This window comes from Parasteatoda tepidariorum, chromosome 9, assembly GCF_043381705.1.
Source record: "Parasteatoda tepidariorum isolate YZ-2023 chromosome 9, CAS_Ptep_4.0, whole genome shotgun sequence".
In the NCBI taxonomy this organism is placed as follows: Eukaryota; Metazoa; Arthropoda; class Arachnida; order Araneae; family Theridiidae; genus Parasteatoda; species Parasteatoda tepidariorum.
In genome coordinates this window covers 68,779,332-68,803,139 of record NC_092212.1, presented here as the reverse complement: position 1 = coordinate 68,803,139, position 23,808 = coordinate 68,779,332, and the positions used below count along the sequence as shown (strand labels likewise).

The 23,808-nt window shown below is 26.8% G+C and overlaps 1 protein-coding gene across 10 annotated transcripts in view; it reads left to right on the top strand.

Moving 5' to 3' along the window:
* Positions 1 to 23,808, top strand: part of LOC107451752 (RNA-binding protein 25) — a 44,814-nt gene that overhangs the window by 632 nt on the left and 20,374 nt on the right. For 3 of the 10 annotated variants that reach the window (XM_016067954.4, XM_016067951.3, XM_016067952.3), the window contains exons 2-12: positions 94 to 144; positions 11,642 to 11,693; positions 12,754 to 12,877; positions 12,969 to 13,021; positions 13,774 to 13,875; positions 15,951 to 16,052; positions 18,601 to 18,658; positions 19,439 to 19,530; positions 20,260 to 20,503; positions 21,712 to 21,815; positions 21,929 to 22,009. In XM_016067954.4, the coding sequence (XP_015923440.1) occupies positions 12,790 to 12,877; positions 12,969 to 13,021; positions 13,774 to 13,875; positions 15,951 to 16,052; positions 18,601 to 18,658; positions 19,439 to 19,530; positions 20,260 to 20,503; positions 21,712 to 21,815; positions 21,929 to 22,009 (924 nt within the window). In that variant the 5' untranslated portion in view covers positions 94 to 144; positions 11,642 to 11,693; positions 12,754 to 12,789. Of the gene's footprint in view, positions 1 to 93; positions 145 to 3,708; positions 3,768 to 11,641; positions 11,694 to 12,753; positions 12,878 to 12,968; positions 13,022 to 13,773; positions 13,876 to 15,950; positions 16,053 to 18,600; positions 18,659 to 19,438; positions 19,531 to 20,259; positions 20,504 to 21,711; positions 21,816 to 21,928; positions 22,010 to 23,808 lie in introns of all 10 variants that reach the window. The other 7 variants (XM_016067949.4, XM_016067947.4, XM_043044118.2 and 4 more) reach the window with 4 other exon arrangements.

Below are 23,808 nucleotides of genomic sequence, written 5' to 3'. Positions count from 1 at the left end.
AATTGTCATTCACTGCATTTTTGAATTTTTGTTAGAATTAATTTCTTTGTCAATCTGCCTTGTTTTTATTAATCAGTTTTTTAATTTTTACAGATGACTGGATTCTAATCAAACCCAGCTGTTGTTTACTACATTATTTACATGGTTAGTTCTACTTTTCCTTCTTGTGGTATCTTAAATTAATATAAAATGAAGAACTTAACATTAAAAATCTGTTAGTTTTAAAACTATGACATATATATTTGTAAAATATTTTGTTCTCAATACATTTTTATGTTGCCATTTAAAATCTATGAAAGAATTGTAGCAATTGTTTATATTTTATATGATTTCAATTATAATTTGAGCTTTTTGAATCATTTATGGTTCAGATTTATTCAGATCAAAATTTTAGCAAATCAAGAATATTGAATTATAAACAAATAAGAGTAGTTAAGTTTTTAAAGACATATAAGTAGTTCAGTATTTTTGGTCATTTAAATTAGGTGAGGGTGATTTAAATTAAATACATTATAAGTAAAAGTATCAAAAGTGCAGATTATCTTTTAAACATAATGCCAAGGACAGCATTTATTAGGAAGATTTCTGTATCGTGATCTGTGGCAGAATAAACGCCATATCTTGGCGTCATCCCGGCAGCGGCCGCAAGAAACTAAAGATAAAATCATCACAGAAAGGGATCAGCTTGTAAGGTATAACACGTAACCACCCTCAGACTAAGATCTAAATTTTTTTTATTTGAAAAAGGTTTGACAAGTTTATAATCTATTTGGCACCTTGGCGATTGTAATTTGCATGTCAGATCAGGATGCAGAAATATCCCCCATTAATTGTCTGTTCTAGATAAATTGAAAATGAAGCGTTTGTTTCTATTTGTATTTTCTAAATTTACTTGGGATGATGTGAAATTAAATTTGCTTATATGCTAGCTGTTTATTGATGGTTTAGCTATATGTACTTTATTTTTTCGTTGATTTGGTTTGGTATTGTTAAGCTGTAAATAAATATTGAATAAGCTATGATTGTATTGCAAACATATCGGTCTATGTGCATAAAACAGAAAATTATACTACTAGACTTAGAAAAAATTTAATGAATATTGTTAAAAGTACAGTCAAAACTAAGATATTTGTTTTTTTAAAAGCTATAATTTAGAACTGAATATTGTTTGTATTCTTCATTTCTTTTTCTATATTGCATTAAGGATTTCCATATGTGTTAGAGTTAAATATAAAGTATAAATTTTGTATTTTATTTTTTAGGTAGCATATATTTCTGTACCTTTTAAATCTATTTGGATTTAACTTAAAAACTTTAATTTCTTTTTCTCTTCAAATCTTTAAAAAAATGTTTGTTCAAATTCGAGCATCTTTGCTATTATGGATATTTTCTCCTAACTTTATTATGCATTTGCCAAATTTTAAACTATCTGAAAGAAATACTTTTAAGGAAAAAATCTAATTAAAATATGTATGGAAGTAGGTTAAAATGTTAATTTATGTTCTTTTGTTTAAAGTAAATAAAATGTCATCTTTATTATGATATTATAAATTTTATGTGTTAATAATAAATAAAAGAATTTACTGTATGATGCTAGGAATAAGTAGTTGTATTACTTTATTTTTTTCCCCTTTAATTTTTGCTTGTCTTAAAAATTAGTCTCAGCTATCATAGCTACAATTATTGCAAGATCCTTAAATGTTCCATATTGTACCTTGGTTCAATTTTATTAACTTTTATTTGGTAATATTCTGTTTTAATTATTATCAAAAGAAGTGTTATTTAATGTTACTGCTAATCTAATTAGATATTCTAGTTCTAATAATCATTCAACTGTCAAACTGGTTTGTATTAATCTATAAGTAAAAATGCTATAGTCAATAGCCAAATTTGGATAAAGGATATTCTTCTATTTTTTTTTAAATGTGGGGTTAAAGTAGTAAGGTGTATTTGTACAGAGTATTGGTCAAGGTTCTGAAAAAGTTAGGTCGAATATTGCACTATGTAAGATTGAACGTTGTGGTGTTATGGTGATTCTCTTTCCTATATGGTGGTCTACTTTACAACAGTAGTCCTTTAAGATAAAGTATTTTATTAAATTTTTGAAATTTCTATTAAATAGTTTATTTTAGCAGTGAGTGCCTTTTCTTAAGTAAATTTTATTTTCTAGTAACTATTAATTTTTTTGAAGTTATTGTTTTTAAAAACTACAAATTATTTAAAAATTGAAAGAAGCACTTACTATGATTTTTTTGGTTTTTTTTTTTTTTTACAATCTTAATATTTGGTAAATAAATCTTTAAATAAATGCTATAAAATGAAAATTGTTAAGTTAATCTGTTATGATACTAGTTTTACTTTTGTAAGCGACTATATTGATTCCTTTTCTTGTTCAACATTTTTAAAATTCTTATAATAAAGAATCATATATTCTTTTCTTCCATCCCACCAAAGAATTGTAATTGTCACCTCTGTATTCAAGTTTTGCAAATTCTTATGGTTATAAATAAGCTGTTAAAAAAGACATGTGAAAGTAAAGCTATGCTGCTGAAGTGGCAATCATATTCTGTTTCTCTGCTAGCCTGCTATAAAAAATTTCTGTCTAAAGCTTTGCTGTTTATTAATGATTTTTCAGAAGCAAAGAAATTTTCAATAAGCTTTTTAACTGATACTTAATTTCAAAGTGAACTACTAGTCCTCATGGCAGAATAGTGGCGACACCGCTACATTGTCACAGAGCATTATAGAGTTTTTGCAGAAAGATTTTTTATTTGGGAAGCAAAAAGTTAAGATTTTTTTTTTATCTGCAGAATATTTTAAAGTTTTTTTTTTGCTGAGCTTTTTTTTCCTTCTATAGTGCAGAATTATTTACAAAAAATGCCTTTCCCGCATTTCAAACATAGANTTTTTTTTTTTTTTTTTTTTTTTTTTTTTTTTTTTTTTTTTTTTTTTTTTTTTTTTTTTTGCTGAGCTTTTTTTTCTTCCTATAGTGCAGAATTATTTTCAAAAAATGCCTTTCCCGCATTTCGAACATAGAAGAAACGCTCATATTTTTTTTATTTATTTATTTTTTTGCTGAGCTTTGAGAATAAAAAAAAATTCCACAATGATTGATGTTATAAGTTATAAGAATGTAATTTCCAACTAGATAAAATTTTAAAAAGTTAACTACACAAAAAAATTTTTTAGAACAGGAGAAAATTGCTATTAATAACAGATTATATATAGTATTAAAAAGAAATTCTTGCATTTATACTTAAAAAAATTATATACTGTTCTCTTTTTTTTTTTGTAAATAAGAAATGTTTGTATTAGTATTGTTGTTGAAATTAGTAATCTCTCTATATATATTTGTTATTATTAAAAATTATTTTCAGAACGGTATTAGTACTAGAGAGAATTGTCTCAAAAAGCTCGAGAAAATTCTGCCACAGGGGTACTAGTATTCTTTTTGTAAATCTGTTTCTGATTAATAGTCTTCCCTGTATGTTATATGCCCTTTAGAAAAATAAAGAATAATAATTTTTCTGTTTTAAAGTAATAGTTTTAGTCAAAAACTTTAAAAATAGTTATATCTTTGATTCTGTGACTACCCGCAAGTTTGTCTGGGAAAGAGTAAAAATGAGGTAAATATTTTATGGAACGGTGACTTTTGACTATCTGTATCCTACAATGCTGTCAATTTAATAACAAACCCAACTTTGCTAGGAATATTGAGGAATAACAAGTTTTCCTGTCATCCGACCAACTAATAATCCAGTTATTTGGTAAGGGTTACACATCTGTTGCCTTGCTTTGTGTTTTTAGATTGAAAGTACAGTCAGCGGTTGCTTCATGGTTTTTTTGCATGCTTACTTCTATGTGGTGTTTGCACTTTCTCTTTTTACTTGCTTAACGATTGTGTGTGCTTGTTGTCACTTTTGATTTTTTAAACAAGGGTTTCTCTTTGAAGATAACTTTTCCATTACTTCATGTCTTTGTTAAGTCAGTGAATTACACCTCTTCAGTGCTTCGATTTCAATAGATAATAATTAAATTTAACTTACAAAACTAATATGATGAATTATGATTTTTTTTTTGGATTATTTCAATTCATAACCAATTACTTATGATGCATTTTCACTATTATCACTATTGTAAGACAATCACTACCACTATTGTTACACATAAACACATACTACCACTATTGTAACACATGTTTAACAGCACTACTACCTGAAAATGATAAATATCTTTAAAAATAAACAATTTTTTACAATCATTAATGATCAGCAGAGATTTTGCTTACGCATTATAGCACATTAAAATCATCAGAAAGTGTATCGAGGACACAAAAGGATGATGGAGTGTACAATTCTCCATCATGTGGGGAGGAAAAATAATGGGACAGCAATCATTTCTTTTGTGAAAATCTTTGTCTTGTCTATTAATGTTTGGAATTCATGAGCATTAAGAAATTTTCTGCTCAATATTACAGATCGTATTTTTTCCTCCTTCTTGAGGTTTTTATTAATTTTGAAAACTTATTTGAAGTACTAATTTATTTCTTTACTCGTTAAATTTTGTAATTTTTGAAAATTTACATTATTTAAAAAGATTTATAATTTAAATAGGGCTTCTTTTTTAATAAAAAGTGAAGCAGGAAATTAAGTAGTCCTGAGTCTTAAGGATGCCTGGTTTCCACTGTCTGTGAATAAATGGTTGTTATATTTAAAATGCCATGACAAAACTGACTAAGATTGGCATTGAGAATAAACTTCATAATATTAATTTTGTTTTCTAATTTAAACGCTTAAATAAAGTAATTTTTTTCTTTGTAGTATGATTTATTTGACTTATGCAAACAAAATGCTTCTTGAATTTTTTTCTTTTTAGAATCAAATGGATTTTTTATTTATGCAAATAATATTTTGCAAGTTCAAATTCTGACTTTGTCATAAGTACTGCAGTATCGGAGTATTTTCTCTGGCTAGTACCTTTCACGGTTCTTTAAGTTTATTGAAATAGTAGGAGTTAAAGTTATAAAAATGTAGTGCAGTTGCTGAGTATTTTTTTTCCTTATTAATCGTTGAAATGACATATATACAAAAAAAATAATCTTATCATACAGTAAGAAGCCGCAAAATAGCGAGCTCTGAGAGCGACTGAGCTGGTTACAAAAATCAACAGCTATGAAACAAAATTTCACTATTAAAACGCACTAAGAAATTATACATCGAATTTTTTGCAACAGTAAAACATGGAATCCTCAATCTCAAAGATTTATCTGCCATGCTGGAAATCGTAACTCTGTAGGTGTTGCTTGTGTTTAAACTTCTGTCAATAGTTTGCTGTGCTTAACGATTATCATTGCTTTTAAAATTATGTCTTGTGCTTATCAGTAAAAGTATTTGCAGAACCCTGGTAATCAATTTTGTTGATAAAGATATTTGTCTTTACTATTTATAGTTGTTGCATTTTCTAGATTTTGCATCAACATGCCTTGATATTTTTATTTAAATATTTTTCGTAAATTTACTTCATTGTTTCAAGATTTGTGCATGTACCAGATTTGTTAATATGGGTACTTATAGCTTTCTGGTAGTTAATTACTCATGGAATTTGTTTTCTTAATCTCCATATTTGTATTAAAATGCATAGCTGCCAAAATATCTTATATTGATTTCTTATTCAAATTTAATTTTTATGATTATTTTGTCCCATTTATATCTCATTTATATTTTAAATTCTAGCAATGTCCACTGTGATAAGTTTCTTCAAAGTAGTTTTGATTTCTTTTTCTTACTCAGTTACACATCTTTAACTTTACATCTGACTGCTAATGTTAATTCTTTTCTTTTTTTTCCAGGGTGCATAGTGTTTTTTTAAAAAGTGCTTAAAGATGCTTATTTTTGATTTTAATTTTTTAAAAGCCCTTAAAGATGCTTTTTTTTATTCAGTGTTTGATAAAAGTGCTTAATTTTCTATCTTTTAACAAGATTTTTTCTTTGCCTTGTCGATTATCGTTCTAAATTACAAAAAATTCACGATTTTCATAATTTTCTCTGCAATATTTATCAGAAACTAGTTATGTTATCATGATTATGTAAAGTTTTTGAAAGTGTTTTTGAATTTTATTGATTTTATGTTTGTAATTAAAGAACTTTAAACTATAAGAAAAAAAAAATTATTGCTGCACAAATCCTAATTGGGATTTTTTTTTGGAAAGTTGAAAATGTTTTTTGAGTGCTTAAAAGGTGCTTATCTTTTGTTGAAAAATTTGGCTATGCACCCTGTTTATTATTTCTTTTACTATAAATTTTCTTTATTCTTGATATCAATATTCTCTAATTACTGATATAGCTCCTATTTTTGTCTCTCCCTATTTCTATTTTGTGCTAAACCATTTTTACGATATACAAGTTTTAGCGTTGATGTGATTTTTACAAATTTTTGTGTTAAATATAAAATTTTAAAGCCCTTTTTTTAAAATAAAATTTCTTACTTATATAAAGTTGCTGCAGTTTCTAAAATAAATTTGACAAGAACTAGTTAATATTTTTTAAGACTTATAACTAACACAAGTAAAATATATTGTTGTAAAAACTAAATCAACAACTTGCATTAAAATTATTTTGATGTTCATATAGAAAGGAATCTCTAACCTTTTTGTACTATTTATTTTTTACAGAGATATTTATTCAGTTATTTATTTCTAAATTATTTGTAATTAGTTTTTTTAACAATTTGTTCGAATTTATACTTTTATACAGCTTTAAAACTTAAAATTTTTTATTATGGACTTGATTAGCAGACGCCACGTTACTCGCAAGCATTTGTTGTAATAAAGTACCATTTAAGTGCAATTGAAAAACATGTTTCATTTTATCAAAATAAAAAAAATTTATATTGTACTTAGTAATGCCTCATTCTTACAAAAAGGTTAGAGATCCCTTTCTTTATGAACATCAAAATAATTTTAATGCAAGTTGATTTGAAGCTTAGTTTTTTATTAATTGTAATTTTTTGAATGATGAAATAAGCATTTTCTTGTTAATTAATAAAAACATAATTTTCTTAGTACAATTTTCTAAGTTAGAAATATTAATGGAGAAAAAAAACATTGAGTTGGCAGCTATGTTTGTGAGGATGGCTTAAACCTTGTGTAGGATTATTATCAGTTTTTCTACTTCAAATTATTACAAACAGGAGTTTAGTCTTGACAGAAGCTATGAAAATATTTAAGAAAGAAAATGTTCTTGAGATTTTTTTTTGTTATGAACTTAACTTATGTAGTAATTAATGTGCACTGCTATTATGTTTAACACACCTACTGTTTATTTATTGTATTTTGCTTTGACTCCACTCCATTTATTATATTTAGCTTGTGATTTGATTATTTTTCTTGTTTTAACTAAATGTAGAGATTAGCTAACAATTTTGTTAAGGCATTGAGCTATTTTTAGGAAAATTATTTTTTTTTATATAAAAAAATTTTTTAAACAGCGGTGGCACTGAAGAGGCGTTTTGTAGAAAATTTTAAAATCCAATTAACTTGAATAGTTGCATTTATGAATAATAATTGTGCATGATAGAATAGTTTTTCTGGAGTTACAATCAAATTATGTTAAGTTTTTAATAACTTGAAATAGGCAGCGAGTCTTAAGATGAAGTTAGTGTAGAATTTTTTTAAACTAAATATAATTTGTGTTCATTTAAGTCACATAGCGTGTATCACCTCTGCAAGTTTCATTTTTACGACTTCTGCCTTTTCAATACTTTTTCTCTCAGATTATCTGTAAAAATTAGTTTTGTATTATAGAGCTGCGCTTGATTTACATAGTGACATGTTTTATTACTCATTATGTATTTTTTTGAAAGAAGATATTTAAGGCACTGGATTTCAAGTACTATATGAATATTCATTTAAAAAATAATGATTTTAAAATTCAACAATAATTGCCTACAAATATATGGAAGAAATTGAACCTCCTACTATATAAGTGGTAAGTATGGTAGTAATCCAAAAAACATTGCATGCTTTTCTTGTTTCGATATGCTTTATTGCAGTTATCAAGCACTTTTTCCTGATTGAAACTTTACTTACTATATTAAAATTAGATTCTCCCTTAGTGAAATTAATATATTGTGTATTGTAATTTCCTAATCACTAAAAAGAAAGTAAGATTGCATGATTTATCTGTGCTATTTGAGGAAACTGAAATCAGTTCATATCATTATCGGCATTCCTTGTGTACCAACTTATTTATTTAAAAGAGAAAAAAATTCCTGATTGTTATTGTTTTATTTTGCATGTTGTTTATTAATAATACTATAAAGTAAAACTGAAAAAAAGAAGAAAAATGGAAATTGCACTTATTGCGAATGCATTTACTTATTATTGCGAATCCGTTATTAATTCATCTATTAATTATTACGGATCCATTATTAAGGTTTGAACAGTTAAGAAATATTCTCTGTATTTTGCGTTGAAATTATATTCCTTAAAATTCTCAAGTATTGCACATTTTTTTACTTATTTGTTTTATTACTATCAATTATCAATATTTTATTTACTTTTAACTAAAGTTTTAAGTTGTTCAAGTTTTTTTACACCCGAAGTTCTCAGATATCTTATTTTATTATCAAGTAAAATAATTTGAATATAGTGATTATTTTTGTTAAAATATTGCAATTAAGTTAGAGTTAAATAAATTTTCACTATAACAATTTATAAAGTTTATAATAAAAAAAACTGCATTTTTCATTTAAATTATAATATAAACTACGTATTTATTCTTAGCCACTTTTGTGTACGTTATTAATTTATATTATTTGATTATTATTAATAATCAAATTATATTAATTTATCTTATTTGATTATTTCTTACACAACAGTCTTTAACTAATTTTCCTCATAAATATAATTTCTGTTTTTAGCATTTCCATTTTGTTATGCTTATCTTATAGTAATTGTTACAGACTCTTATAGAATTCTAATTTTTGTTGATTTTATTGTTATTTTTATGTTTTGTTTTTCTTATTTTTCTCTAAGCTAAATTAAATGCTTTTTGTTTTATGTTTAGATTAGCATTTTTCTCTTTTAGTATTATTTTTGAACTAAATGGATTATTGTAGAAATAAGATGCTAACCAGTATAAAAAATTTTATCTTAGAAAATCTGTGGAAAAAAATGCTTACACCTAGCATACATTTAGTTTTTCTTATCTGTTTCTTTACTTTGTGCGTAAATTTTGAATGAATAGTAACAGAATTTTTGAGAGTTGGATTGTTGTGTATTTTGAAATGAATTCAGTTGCTTTTCTTTTAAGTTTGAATTTTGTTAGTCATATTCATAAATTATTTCTTTGGCATTACTAATCTTATTTTTTAGCCCAATTCCAATCTCAATTATCTATTCTAAATTTTTCTGTAGACTGTTTAGGCAAATATACAAATTTTTCAGGAAAAATTCCTACTTTTATTTCAAACAATCGAGCCTATTTTAGGAAAATTACTGGAAATATTTTTGAAAATCATTAATAAATGTTACAAAACAAAATTTTCAGTTAAAAATAAGTTATAAATTTTTAAAAATATTTTTTGTTATATTCTTATATTACAGTAGGGAACCGATTATCCGGAACGATCGGGATCATCGCTATTCCGGATAACTGATTTTTCCGGTTTTCTGAATCGCTACAAAAAGTTGTTTTTTTTTATTGTTAAACCCAACTAAAAAAAAATCAGAGATAATCTTAAAAAGAAGAAAAAACGATGAAGTAATACACTAATGATTATTTCCAAAATGATGGTAAGGTAAACATCTTTCAAAAAAGAAAGGAAAATCCTAAAATCTTATGAGGAGAAAAAAAAATTTTTTTTAAGGGGGGGGAATTTATCGAATTTCGTTCCGGTTTTTTGGTTTTCCGGTTTTCTGAATTCCGGATAACGGGTTCTGTACTGTACTTTGTTTTAATGCTAATTTGTTTAAAGTAAAGCTAGTATTTTATGGCAGGAAACGTAGATATCGATTAAAATTTTATTTAGTTTCAATTGAATTTCATTTGAAATGAAATAAACTAAAATTAATTGGAATTTTTATTAATTTAGTTTAGCTCCTGCTGCGAGTTAGGTTATAAAAAGTTATTTTGTTGTGTCCCATGTCCAGTTTTGTAGAGTTGAAAGAGTGACTGGGTTTAAGAATTTATTAATAAATTGTTAACTTTCTTTTCTTCCTTCTGTTCCCTCTGCTAGCTAATGACTCATTTTCGCTAATTCTCATTTCAACCCCTTAAAGTTCATGAACCCACTTTGCTATTATCTTGCTTTGTTTTCATTTAATTCAAAATTTTATTTATGGGGACATATCAATATGTGTAGTAAAGCACTGTTGATACCTACTTGGGACAAGTTATTTGTGTTTATTAGCAAATTTATTATTAATTATCATAGCTACCAACTCTACTGGACTTTACCAGTTTCTCCTGGTTTTCATATATTTTTAGAAAATTCCCCAAAATTGAGTAAGTTTCCTAAAAAAAAAAATCCCTATTCAAATAGCATTTTTACACAGATTATTGCTTGCTTGAATATTTAAATATGAATTGCTAATAGATAATAAAGGGGCCTCATTTATAAAAACCAGTTAAAACTTTTTTTTGTTCACAAGTTTAGTTTGTTTTATTCAGAACTCCCTTTTTAAATGCCTATTATTATTCAAAATTATGAGTAAATATAATGCTTAACATTTCATTTAATATCAATCATAACTGGAAAATATTGCAGTGTTTCTATTTAGATGATCATAAAATTCCATATGTGTAAAATATTTAGTATATTATGCAACGATTATCATGAAATTTACATTTCTTAAAATCTACTGGATTTTTTTTCTATCCATGTTAACAGCTATGAATTATATAACGATAGTTTACAGCACTATTTTATTATTTTTGAAAAATATGAATACTTGTTGTTGATCCTGTATCAGCAAAATAGTTTTTTTTTAAACACTGCATGAATGTAGTTATTATTATTATTATTTTCATTTGAAAACTCCTTTTCCTTCTAAATAACGATTTAAAATGCAGTAATCATTAAAAATAATAAACATCACCTTCTAATCAATTTTCCATTTTACTAGTATAATAAGGAAAAAAAATTAAATGGAATTTGTATTGTTATTTCTAGCATTGTTGTTTCCCTAAAAAGACCTATTTTGTAACAATAGTAACATAAGCAGTTTTTAAATTAACACTTATGAGTATTTATGTTTATCACAAATAGGTTCTCAGCCTTCATAAGCAAGGAATATGTAAATAAAAAAAATTTTTTAACAGATAAAATTATCTTATGAAAATTTGATTATATCTTTGAATCAGAAATAGAGAAATAAGAATTATACAAGAATATTGAACTTGTGTATAAAGTGTGAAAAAGTTTCTTTATTTCAGAATTATTAGTGCTCAGAAGTATTGCATATATATATTTTGCATATGGGTATGCTTATTATATTTATTTATTAATTTGCCAATGCTTTTTTATGAACTAATTTAAAATTTCAAAGGTTTGAATGGCATGTGTTTTTTTTTCTTGTTTAGTTTTTATTGCCTGCTTTTGAATTTATTTACATTCATCATTGCTTGTACTTTATTAACAGGGAGAATTTTATCTGTAGTCATATTGCACATTGACTTAGTAGTAGTAATAGGGTATGTTTATATTAAATTATTATTATTTGTATGACTAATTTTATTTCCTTCCTAACACTTTGTGAGTTCATTGAAATTCATTCACATTCTTCGGACAGCATCTCTTCTTCAATTTAAAAAATTGTGTCTCGTTGTCAACTGTCTTCGTCATTGTAACTTTTCCTGTAACAGTGATATTCTGCTCTCATAACTTTAATCTCTTTCCAATAATGGTGTAAATTCAATTCCAATATCTTGACTTGTATTGTTTCACTTTTTTTTTGTATTAATATCTGTTTTATTTTTGATTTTATGTGCATTTAAATATAGTCTGATGAATAGTGTATGATTTTATATTTTAGTTTTTAAAAATTATGTTGCAATTTTTAAAAGTAATTTTTGTTGCATATTCTTTGTAAAATTTTGAAATTTGTCATATATCTTATTTTGGGAAGGGGGTTATTATTCACTTTGATGATAGATTAATGCTGTATGAAAAGAAAAGTTAAAGATTTGATGCAAGGTTGTCTACTTATTATAGTAAGAATTAGGCCAACATTAGTAATCATATTTGCTTCATTAATGCATAGCTTCGACTTGCTTTCGACGAAGTTTTACATAATCTAAGAAAATATCTAGGTTTTAATTTTGGTAAATAAAATAAACAGATAATACAGATTTATAGTTGAATTAATAATGATTTTTAGTTCCATAAATGATAAATTAACTAAAAAAAATTTTTATCCGTGTAAAATTATATTAAAATGTAACATTTTAAATTTATAAAAAATGTATGAAAAATTTTTTTGTGCTTTTTTTTCCCTCTGAAAATTTCCAAAGGGGATTATTTTTATAATGTTTCCGATTTAATGTTAAAAAATTTCAAAACTTCCTTTTCTGCTTGAATTTTCCTCAATTTCCGACACGATAAATCTGCCACTAAAAATTGACTGTTTATAATAGGATGCTTGAAGTGTTTATTTTAAAACTCATCATTTGATAAACTACAACTTGCAGATAGCTGTTAAGATATATCTGTAAAAATTATTTTTAATTCAAATGAAGGATTTTTCTGTTACAGTTTTTTCCATTGAAATTCATTAAAGCTGTACCGAAGATGTCTTTTCCTCCCGGACCTCCTTTACCATTACCAGGCATGCCTGTGCCTCCTATGTTGCCACCCCCTTATGCTGTTCCGCCAATGGGTAACTAGATTTAGAATCATTCACAATTTTTATCCTTTTGCATATACATTTATCTCATTCTGATTCTTTTTTTTTCTTTCCTTCTAACTAGGAGATTTTTTTCCAGGTATGATACCTATGACTGTTGGAATGATGCCTGGACCAGTAAGTAATGCCTAATTTTAAATTATGTATGAAAAATTATTCGTTTAGTATTTATAAGCATACCTGCCAAGTCCCCCTGTTTTTTTAATGAAAACTCCTGTATTTTACGACTATCTTCTGTTTACCTGTATATTCTCAAATTTCTCCGTATTTGTTAAAACAATTTGGTGATAAAATATCCACTGGTGGCAAAAATACTTCTTTTATTCCTCAACAGATGGTGCTAATGCCAGTATTGAAGTATGTTATGGGATAATTGTTTAAGTCGAGCCATGATGGCTCAGGGGATAGAGCGTTTGCCTTCCGATGGGGTAAACCCAGGTTTGAATCCCAGCGAAAACTGGTCAATACAAATTCCGCATCTGGCTTTCACCAACCACAGTGCTGACATGAAATATTTTCAGTGGTAGACGGATCACCGGTTAGAGACCCCTTGTCGTCTGGCTAACTGTGGGAGGTTTTCGTGGTTTTCCTCTCCATATTTATCAAATGCATCTGGGTTTAGCAAATGCCGATTAGTTCCATCAGAAAGTCCTTCACAAATGCAAATTTTTCCCAATACTTGATCCAGGAGCTCCTTTGTTTTCTGGATTGGGTTCAGAATTACAAGGCTGTGAAGTTGAAAATCAGTAGTCGTAAACCCAAATTTGTGTTGGTTAATAAAATCTCAGTTATTTTATTTCTCCAATGTTGGCAGGTATGTATAAGATATATTTTTATAGTTAGAAATAATTTTTTTCTATCATTTATAGATGATGGCTCCTGTTGCCATGACTATGCCTGCTCCTATTCCCATGCCTCAACCACAGAAGTATATTAAAAAGATTAATCCCCCCATGTATAAAAAATACGAAGTAAGTTTTAATTTACTTTTTTTTATGTGTTTAATTAATTTTAAACAACCATTTGATCAAGCTATCTAAAACTTTTAATTAATAAATAAAAAGGGTTACAAAATAAATGTTCAGTCCTGATTTTTTTTTTTTTTTTTTTTTTTTTTTTTTTTTAAATTCTTGACCAAATGATCTGATTTTTATTTACAAAAATTTAATTTTCATGATTTGAAGAATGTATCTGAAATATGACATTTTTTTTTAACAAACTTATTGATTAGATTTTTATTCACTTAAATGTAATTTTTTTGGTTTGAGGAACTCGCTTGGCATAAACTAGTTAATTACCGAAAATAATAATTAGAGTTATGAAATTAGTCACAACCTATTTTTTCCTGTCTGTATAAACTGATATTTTTTCCTTGGCAGATTTTAAGTGTCAAAGCTTCAATCTGAGAGATAATGCTTTCTATAATTTAGCCTGAAGGCTAAGCGCTCTTATGTTAAATGAAATTCAATATGTATATACTGCTTCCTACTTTTGAAAATTGTTTTTAGAAACATGGCCCTTTTTTCCCCTTTTTAGTAAATACTTTTCTTAATTTATCTGACTCATTGTGTAGCAAAGCAAGTAACAAAAAAGCAGAATTATTTAAGAGTGTTTGTCAAATTATATATATATTTTTTTTATTGTTTGTAAATTTATTACATGCATTAAATTTAAATTAATATGAACTTACATCAAGTTGAGAAAGGATATTTAGCAAGATACTGCAGATTTTTTAGTTTAACTGCTGAATGAAAGCTATTGGAAAAAATGAAAAATGCAGTTTCATGACTTTTACTCAACCTTGTGTAAATATGACGAATAAGCTATTTTATTGGCAACAAAAACATCAGGTTAAGCCTTACAGGTGCTAGGTTGGTTAATGAATGTAACGCTAAGTCTTCAGTTTGTCTTCTAAAATATTTCTGATCATTTTTATTGCCTTGAAAAAATAAATTGCGTGATGCATATTAGAACTAGCAACTTACTTTAGGATTAGATGCTGAAGCTTGCAAGTCACCAAGGAAATCATAATTGACTATAAATATGTTAAACACTTTTAGTAAACTTGTTTGTTTCCTCTATTAACTTATTTTATTCCGTGTTCTTTACAAACTTTATGTATGAAACCTGGGTAATCTAAAAAAGGCTATTGTTTTGTTATATTTTTGAACAGTGGTCCGAAGAAGTGTGCTACAACTAGCTAAACTGCTATAGTGCCCTACTTTTAAAAAGAAGTGTTATAGTGAGTAGTGCAATACAGAAAAAAAAAAAAATTTGGTTTGTAGGCATTCCTGACAACTACTTTTAATGTTAGTTTAGTAAAGAAACTAGTTACAAACACATTTTTTTTTTTTTATCTGATTGGTACAAATCGCAGGTCTGTCATGGTACGCAATGAAAATGCCCCTGTGGCTGAGCATTAATTGTGTCTGATGTTTCAGGCCAAAAAGTTTTTTTCCCTTAATCTAGCCATTACGAATAACAGTTAATTTATCACTTTAGCCGTACCTTTAGATGCGATTGTAAACTCAGAAAATACGAAAAGAATATGTGCATATTATTCCAATGCAAGTGAAGATATATTTTCTATGTAGTTTTTATGTACTTTATTTCTTAAGAAATAAAATAGCATTAAACACTTAACAAAATCGAAAAATATTTAATAATTTTGTAACGTTTCTAAATTCGCTTTCAAGAACATATTCGTAAAAAATGGTTTGGAATGACAAACTGGCTTATGAACAAATATTTTTTTACAATTCCTGAATAGTTCCAAGAATAAATATTTCTTAACAATTCCTTATAAGACAATTTTTTAATCCAAACCATTTTGAACATAAATGTAAATTAAGTTCTCCAGCAAAATTAGTCTCCTAAAAGTAGTTCAATAGAAACTACTTTTCGAAAGTAGTTTGTAATCACAGCATTTCGAAAAAGTAGTTGTAGTAACGGCATTTTTAAAACAGTAGTTGCAGTTAATTAAGAAAAAAATTTATATTTTTTTCTTTTAATAAATTATTGAAAGACAACATTAATATTCTTTTAGAATCATGTTGAGCAAGAAGTACCAAAAGGACCACCTGTCACTGTGTTTGTGGGCAATATTACTGATAGAGCCCCTGACAATTTAGTTAGACAAATATTGCAAGTAAGTGCGAGATATTTTGAATTCATTTCTGTTTTTGTATTTATGGATGCTTTATTATTATTACATATTTTATTTCTTCTGTTATGAAATAATGTGTTCCTAAAAAAAAAGTTTGTATCGCAGATCAAAACTGTTAAGCCAAAATGAATCATGAAAAATATACACATTTTCCCATTAAGTTTATCTGTTTATAACGTGTTGTTGGAATCTGTTTAATTATTAAAGTAAAGAATTTCTGCAACAGCTTGTTGTTAGCCAAGAGAGTTGTACAGGTTAATATGATAGGTAACTAATTCTCTTTACTTACCTAGCAAGCTGATTTCTTACATTTTGAGCCTCTGTTGGTGTTCAGGTATATTTTGTGATTTCGGACATCCTTGTCAGTTGAAAAGGTAAATGTAGCTTTCCCTTCCCATTTGCTATACTGATGGAATTCTTCTTCTTATTTTTTTAATTAATACTATTTTTGCAATATGCAAGGATATATGGGTTGAATATAAAGAGATTTTAGTGTATCATGAGCTTTGCTGATACCCTTCCCTTCATGTTAACAAAAATAAGCTAGAAAATCCCTGTGTCTTATCCGTGTAATGTAGTATTTGCATGGCTCTTTATTAACAATTGTCAAATAGATGCATCTCAATTAAGCACACATTTTAAATCAGACAGGGTTCCTACACGGTCAGGAAAATCTGCAAAAGTCAGGATATTCTAAAATTAAGCTAAAAAGTCGGGATTTTTCTTACATAGTCATCAAGTTAGGAAAATAAAAAAAATTAGTTTAAAGACTGACAGGCAAAAATAAAGTTTCAAGGAAAAACTCTGTAATTCAAAATATGTAGTTTCCTCATAATAACATTCGTCTTTCCCTGGTAGAACCTGTCCTGTTAGCAATTTTCCTCCTGTTCATCCAATGATAAGGAATTTTTCATAGGGTTGTTAGGTTTATTGCTCTTTGTGTGAATAACTAGTTTACAGACAGGGTTCTGCTGAAACAACAGCAGAAAAAGCAAAAAAGGAATTTTTACTGTTTTGTGATGCTGCCAAAAAAAAAAGAAGAGCAAAAGAGTTTCTTAGAGTTTAATCCACAGTAAAAAAGATTAGATAATTTTTTTTTCGAAATATTTGCACGGAGAAAAAAAAAATTTAAATTTGTGGGTGGTTATAAAAATTGTTCTTATCCTCTCTCGTGGTAATGCAACAGTCAAAGGGGTTTTTTCAATCAATAAAAGCTTATTGGTTGAAAACCTCAATGAAGACTATTATTTCACAAAGGCGTGTATGATTATGTTTCATTTATAAATGGAGACATGCATTAGAAGCTAAAAAAAAGAGAAACGAAGAGAATAAAAAGGCTGAAATTTCTGGAAAATGAATAAAAGAAAAGAATTTGAAATTAAGAAAATCTAAATTGACTAAAACTGCTGCAACAGAACTGGATGCTCTTGATTCAGAAATTGTCAAACAACAAAATATGTTGAGAAATATTATGTAACATAGGAGCCCCTGAGTTTCTCCGGAAGCTTACAGTATTACAGAAATTTAAAAATACTCAGAAAAAAAATGATATTTTTGATTTTATTTTTCTCACAAGTTTGCTTAATTTTTCTATCTGCATTTTTATTTGTATACAATTAAATCTTCTTGACTTTTTTTCCTTTTATATTTCAATATTATCTTTTAAAAGAAAAGTCAGTTTGAAGTGAATTGGTGATTTTTAAAAATTAATAACTTAATGCAACAAATGTTCTCGTATGTTTTAAGAGTAAATATTATTTGAGGATACTGATACATATCTCGCAGATTTGATTAACCCTTTATATCCTGATGACACTCATTCATTTGGTTCCACTTAACATTAAATAAAATAATATTTACATAATCCAACAGATTTTCTTAATTTTTTTATTTAAATAGTTTTCGTATCTAACTACAAAAATACACTAAAAGTTTAATCTAATCATGATAATTAAAAATATGTTTCACAAGTTTTCTAAAAATATAATTGGGGATATAAAGTGCTATTACACAATTCCACTTTAATATATAAGTGTTTATCGTATTCAATATATGATACTTATGACTAAGTAGCATATTATTTCTAATTGAAACTGCAATGTTAAAAGTTTTGTTGGAGTGGGAAACAGCGGGTCAGGAATTTTATTGTAAAAGGTCAGGAAAAACCTCCAAAAGTCAGGATATTGTTTTCTCAAAATAGTGTAGGAACCCTGGAAAAGTTTGTGAATCATTTTTAAGGAAATTGCTAAAATTTAATTTAATAAATTGTAATTGCTAAAATTTTCCTGTCATTGTAGCATACACATTTTTTGGGATCAAAAGGTAGGCAGGGTAGTTAACAAACGCTTAGGGAGAATATTTTTATTTTCTAATTTTGTGTCTTAAAAATGTCTGACGATGAGTTTATATTAGTTTGCATGCCATTATAAAACATTGGTGCTTTGTGTATATCCCAGTTTTATTCTTTATTTTTAATGCAAAATCATATTAACAAATGCCTAATGCTTTTTTTTCTTCACATTTTTTGCAGCGATGTGGAATTGTATTGAATTGGAAAAGGGTTCAAGGGGCTAATGGAAAGCTGCAAGGTAAGGAAATGTTTTTTTTAGTTTTTTTGTTAAGTGTTTTTTCTACAAATATATTTACGTTTTTATGTAACTGACAGATATATGCTAGTTCCATACGTGCCAACTCTCCCAAATTTTATGTTCTTCTCTCACCCTCCGGAATTGTTTCGAAAAACTCCCGAATTTTACCTCAATCGACGGCCAAACTCAAAATTACCTGATTTTTCCGCTAGTGCAGAAGTTTTGTTTTTCTTTCAGCACGAGTTTATGAATTTAATATTTCATCCCCTACCCAATATAGTTTTGCGTTGCTATTGTTCCATTTAATATTCTTCCGTAATTTGTGCTCTATTAGTGTGTAAAATTTCTTGCATTCTTATATTTAATAAATGTTTTATTTAAAATTCCTTAGAAGTGTCAAATGTCGCATACCATACACCTTTTTCTTCCCCTCCTGAAATCTCCTGAATGTTAATTTAGCTAGGTTGGCAAGTCTGCAGTTCCTATCACAATAACTTTTTCAAAATGAGAGTTTTGCATCTGTAATATTATTAAATTCACAATTGTAAAAATTTGAACAGCATTTTATCATACATATATCGTACATTTTCATTAAAAACTGTTACATATAATTTAAAATGACATTATGTGTTTTTGATAAAGAGTAATAAAAAAGCTTAAACTTAAAATGTTAATAAGTTGTGTAAAAAATAATTTTTTAAAATAACTTAAACTGCTGATTTATCTTTTCTTATTAATATCATTGTCGTCATATTAAATTAAATTACTTTTTCTTCTCAGCATTTGGTTTTTGTGAATATGGCGACCCAGAGTCTGCACTTAGAGCCATGAGATTACTACATGATTATGAACTTGGTGAAAAGAAATTAGTGGTGAGTATAACTTATAAATTTAGTTGCTAATTGCATATTTCACTTGCGATTGGTAAAATAATTAAGATTTGCATTAATGAACCCTCTGGAGAAAAAAAAAACTCTTGCTAAATAGCATTGTTTTGTTGCCAAAGATTACATTTTATGACACATTTCAAATTTTAGTTTTAGACATAATTTTAAGAAATTTGTTTTAATCTGAGTTTTTTTAAGGGTATGACAAAATTAAAATTTTACAAAATGTCTATTTTCTTCTTATTATTATTCTTAAAACAGCCTAAAATTTTGAAAAATTCTTTCTATTCTTACTACTATTATTTTGAAATTTTGAGAAAAATCAACTTGAACAGTAATTTTTTGAAAAAACTTTGGTCAAGTTAATTTTGAAAAAGAAAAAAAGATGGCTTTTTCAAAACCTGTCTGCTATTGTTCAGACAAGGGCTTATTTTACTGAATAAAATTTTCTTAGTGTGTTAGAGTGTATTTGAAAATTCAATATATTTTGTTTTTATTCTAACATTTAAACAAGCCTCTAATGTGAACAATTTCACAAATCAAGGTGTAAAGACATATAAATATGATTAATGAAAATCTGAATTATTTAATGTTACGCTAAATAAAGAGTTTCCTAAAAAGAATATTGCAATTATTAAATAAATAAAAAAATCATGTATTTTTTTTTTATAAATGTAACCATTATATTTATGATTAAACTTATTTTAACTTCAGGTGAAAGTTGATGCCAAAACGAAAGAAAAGCTAGATGAATATAAAGCCACAAAACTTGCTAAAACTCAGGATGATGGTAAAAAGGAAGATAAAGAAGCTGATGATAATAATAAAGAAGAGGGTGAAGCAAGCGATGATGCTCTAGATGAAATGACTAAGCAGAGAGATAATGCAATTATAACGAGCCTTCAATCTTTAATATCTGCTCATTCTGCTGAATTGAATCGTCCCAATGAAGAAAAAGGTTCCTACATTGTTTCTTCTTATTCTTAGGGTTTTGTTTATTTGAAATAATAGTTATTTAACATTCAATATAAAATATCAATTCGTTAACATAAAACAAGTTTTGCATGAATTTTAATTTTATATTTTTAAACACTAATGAACTAATGGCACTTCTGCTTTAGTATTGCTTTCAGTAGTTTACTAACAATTCATTTACATTCACAAGAAAATTAATAACAGGAAAATAAATTTGCAGCTGTAAATTCTATATCTATTCCCACACATTATGTGCCACACATTTTTTGAAACAGTATTTTTAAATGTAAAAAATGATAGTACCCAATAAAAATAAATGCCAAAAAGAGAAAACTCCCAAATAATTGGCAGTCTATTAACTTTTAAAATAAAATATTGGCTTTAAATTGTATGCCATTAAAGGTTTCTTAAGACACTTTTAAGGCAAAAGTTAAAAAGTAGCGATGATATTATTGATTTATTCCCTGTGGCAGAATTTCAGCGACACGGGGACATTGTCGCAGAACGTTAGAGTTTTTGCTAAAAGATATTTCATTTTGAAGGGGGAGATTTTGGTTTTCCTTTCTGCATAATTTTTTGAAATTTTTTTTTTCTTTCTACGATGTCTTTCTTGTGCATCAGAGAGGAAAGAAATTATCATGATTTTTCTATTCTCATTTGAGATTTTTACAAAAATTGGTAATGACTGGCTTCAGCTAGAATTTCAAATTAATAATATAAAATAAAAAAATTCAGAAATCGTGAAAGTTTAAAAGATAGTTCTCTCTAGAAACGATAATCTCTCTTTCATTATTTTTCTTTTCTTAGAAGAGCACCATATTTTATATACACTTATTTGAGTATCTCTTTTGCAAAGAAACCTATTCTCGTGATGAGCAAATAATTAGCGTATTTTTTTCGCCTACAAAATGCAAGAATATTGCCTATTTTACTAGAATTACAATTAAAAACTATTTTACATTTTTATTCTAAACTTTCTTCTGTAAACAAAACGTTTCTGTTACTTTAAATTAGTAATTTTTATAATTAAAAGTATCTTAAAGCAAAATATTAGTGCTAGAGAAGTTGGTCGCAGAAAGCCCAAAAAAATTCTGCTGCTGGGGATTTATTATCTTTGTATGTATATATATATATAATATATGTTATATTAATCTATATTATTTAAAAAAAAATTTGACATTTTAATTTTAGAAGAATCATCTCCAGTATCTGTTTCAACTCAGCCTGAAAAAACTCATAATTCTGAACAAAACAGCCCAAGGCCAAGAATTGATTATGAAAGGCTAAAAAAGAATGTAAGTAATGCTCTTCAACAATATACAATTGTCTTTAAGGAGAAATTTAATTTCTAAATCTTATAAAACTTATTCTCATGTAAAGTATTCAATTAATTATTTCAAATTTATAGGAATTAGATGAAATGGATTTGGAAGAGGATAAAAAGAGTCTTATTCATCGAGAAATCGATAAATTTAGAGATACTTACAAGGTAACTATTGTATTATTATGTATATTTTTTTTATAGAATATTTAGTTTAAAATATTTTTTTATCTAATAACTCTATTTCTTATTTTTTCCCAAAATTTAACTTTTGCATGTCATATTCAGTGATGACTCTTTCGTAGATCTTCAATTACAATAATCCGATGATTTTTCTATTGAGCAAATCTTTATTTTATTAGATTCCAAAGTGCAAAATTTTAAAAATAATTTTTTTTTCATTTTTAATAACAAAGCGTTGCTATTTGGCATCTTATAATTTTTTTTTTTTTTTCAAATTGAACTATTTTCTTATTACCAATTCTCAGATTCCTGTATTTCTAAATAATATTTTCAAAATTGTTAATTTCAATAATAATGTTCTAATCGCTTTTTTTTTAAAACTGAATCTCTTATACGTATCATTCATTACACGGATATTCTGATTTGATTTTAATAAGTATCAGGAAAAACTATTGCACTCTAATTTAAATTAATTCCTTGGTATTTTCGTTCATAATGCATGTTATTAATGTGTGAATGTGAAATGATTGGTGCTAGTGGATTCAGCTTAAGTTTTATGATTCCCCAAACACTAGGAGTTAACCTTGTTGGTGCTAAACAAGCTACAACACACACCACTATGTGGGCTACGCTGTTTAATTTTATCTAGGAGTTGGTGAGTAAATTAGCACTTTGATATTGTTGTTCACAGTTGCTTAACTTCAAATAACAAAAAAAGAAAAACACACTTTTAAGTGATTTTATTTTTAGAAGGGTTTCTATGGGTAAGTTAAAGTACATTAAAAATTTACTTCTAGTGATAAGTTAAAAGTTCCTGTAAAAATATTACATCGTTTCAGTATACTATCTTAAGTCCACTGAATGGAATTGAAGTCAAGATCACATTAACTCCGTGGAGCAGATTCTTTATATACTTTTAAAAAAATTTGAATGTATATTGGTGAATCATTTTAAAGGTATTAGTGAATAATCATGCGGTAGAACAGAATAAAAATATCTTTCTCATTTAGGTAAATATTTGATGATCCAATCTGCATTGATTTGATGAGTAGTCTACATTTGGATTAAATACAAATTTTCTAACAGGGATATTGCTCTAGTGTTTGGGGTAATTGAATTTTAATTTATAATTTATCACATAAGATATTTTATGTCAGCGCTTTAGTCAATACTGACCAGGATCAGGATGGATGCCCTATTTTGACATTATCTGTACTAATCATATTATATTGAAAAGTGAAATCTATACAGTTTGCTACACATTTAGTTAAAGACAGTTATTAACCTTTGAACTAGACATATGGTCACAAAGACTTTCAATAAGTTGAATTGATTAGCTTTTTGAAGGTATAATTATTTTAATGTAATGAAGAAAAAGGTCTGTTATGTTTTAACTGAATAAAAACTAGTTTTTTACTAGTGCAGAGATGATTGTGTTCTGGGAAAAAAGTCCGGATTTTTCGCTAACCGTGAGCCAGAAATCCAAGGTCCTGAAGTTTCAAGAAATCATCGATCACATTGATGTATCAAAGCTCTTGTATATTTTATTTAAAAATATTAGAGCTAGAATTAATACTTGGCATCTCTTTCATTTGTAAATATTTTCTCTGGTAGAATAATAAATGTGATAAGAGATAAAAGTAAACTTTTACAAAATTATTAATTTAAATTATGCTGTATATAATTTATTTCGAATTTCATGTAATGAAAATATCAATTATTTAAATTTATAAAAGCATAAATTTTTTGAAATGCGTCATCAATAATTTTACTCAAGAAATTTT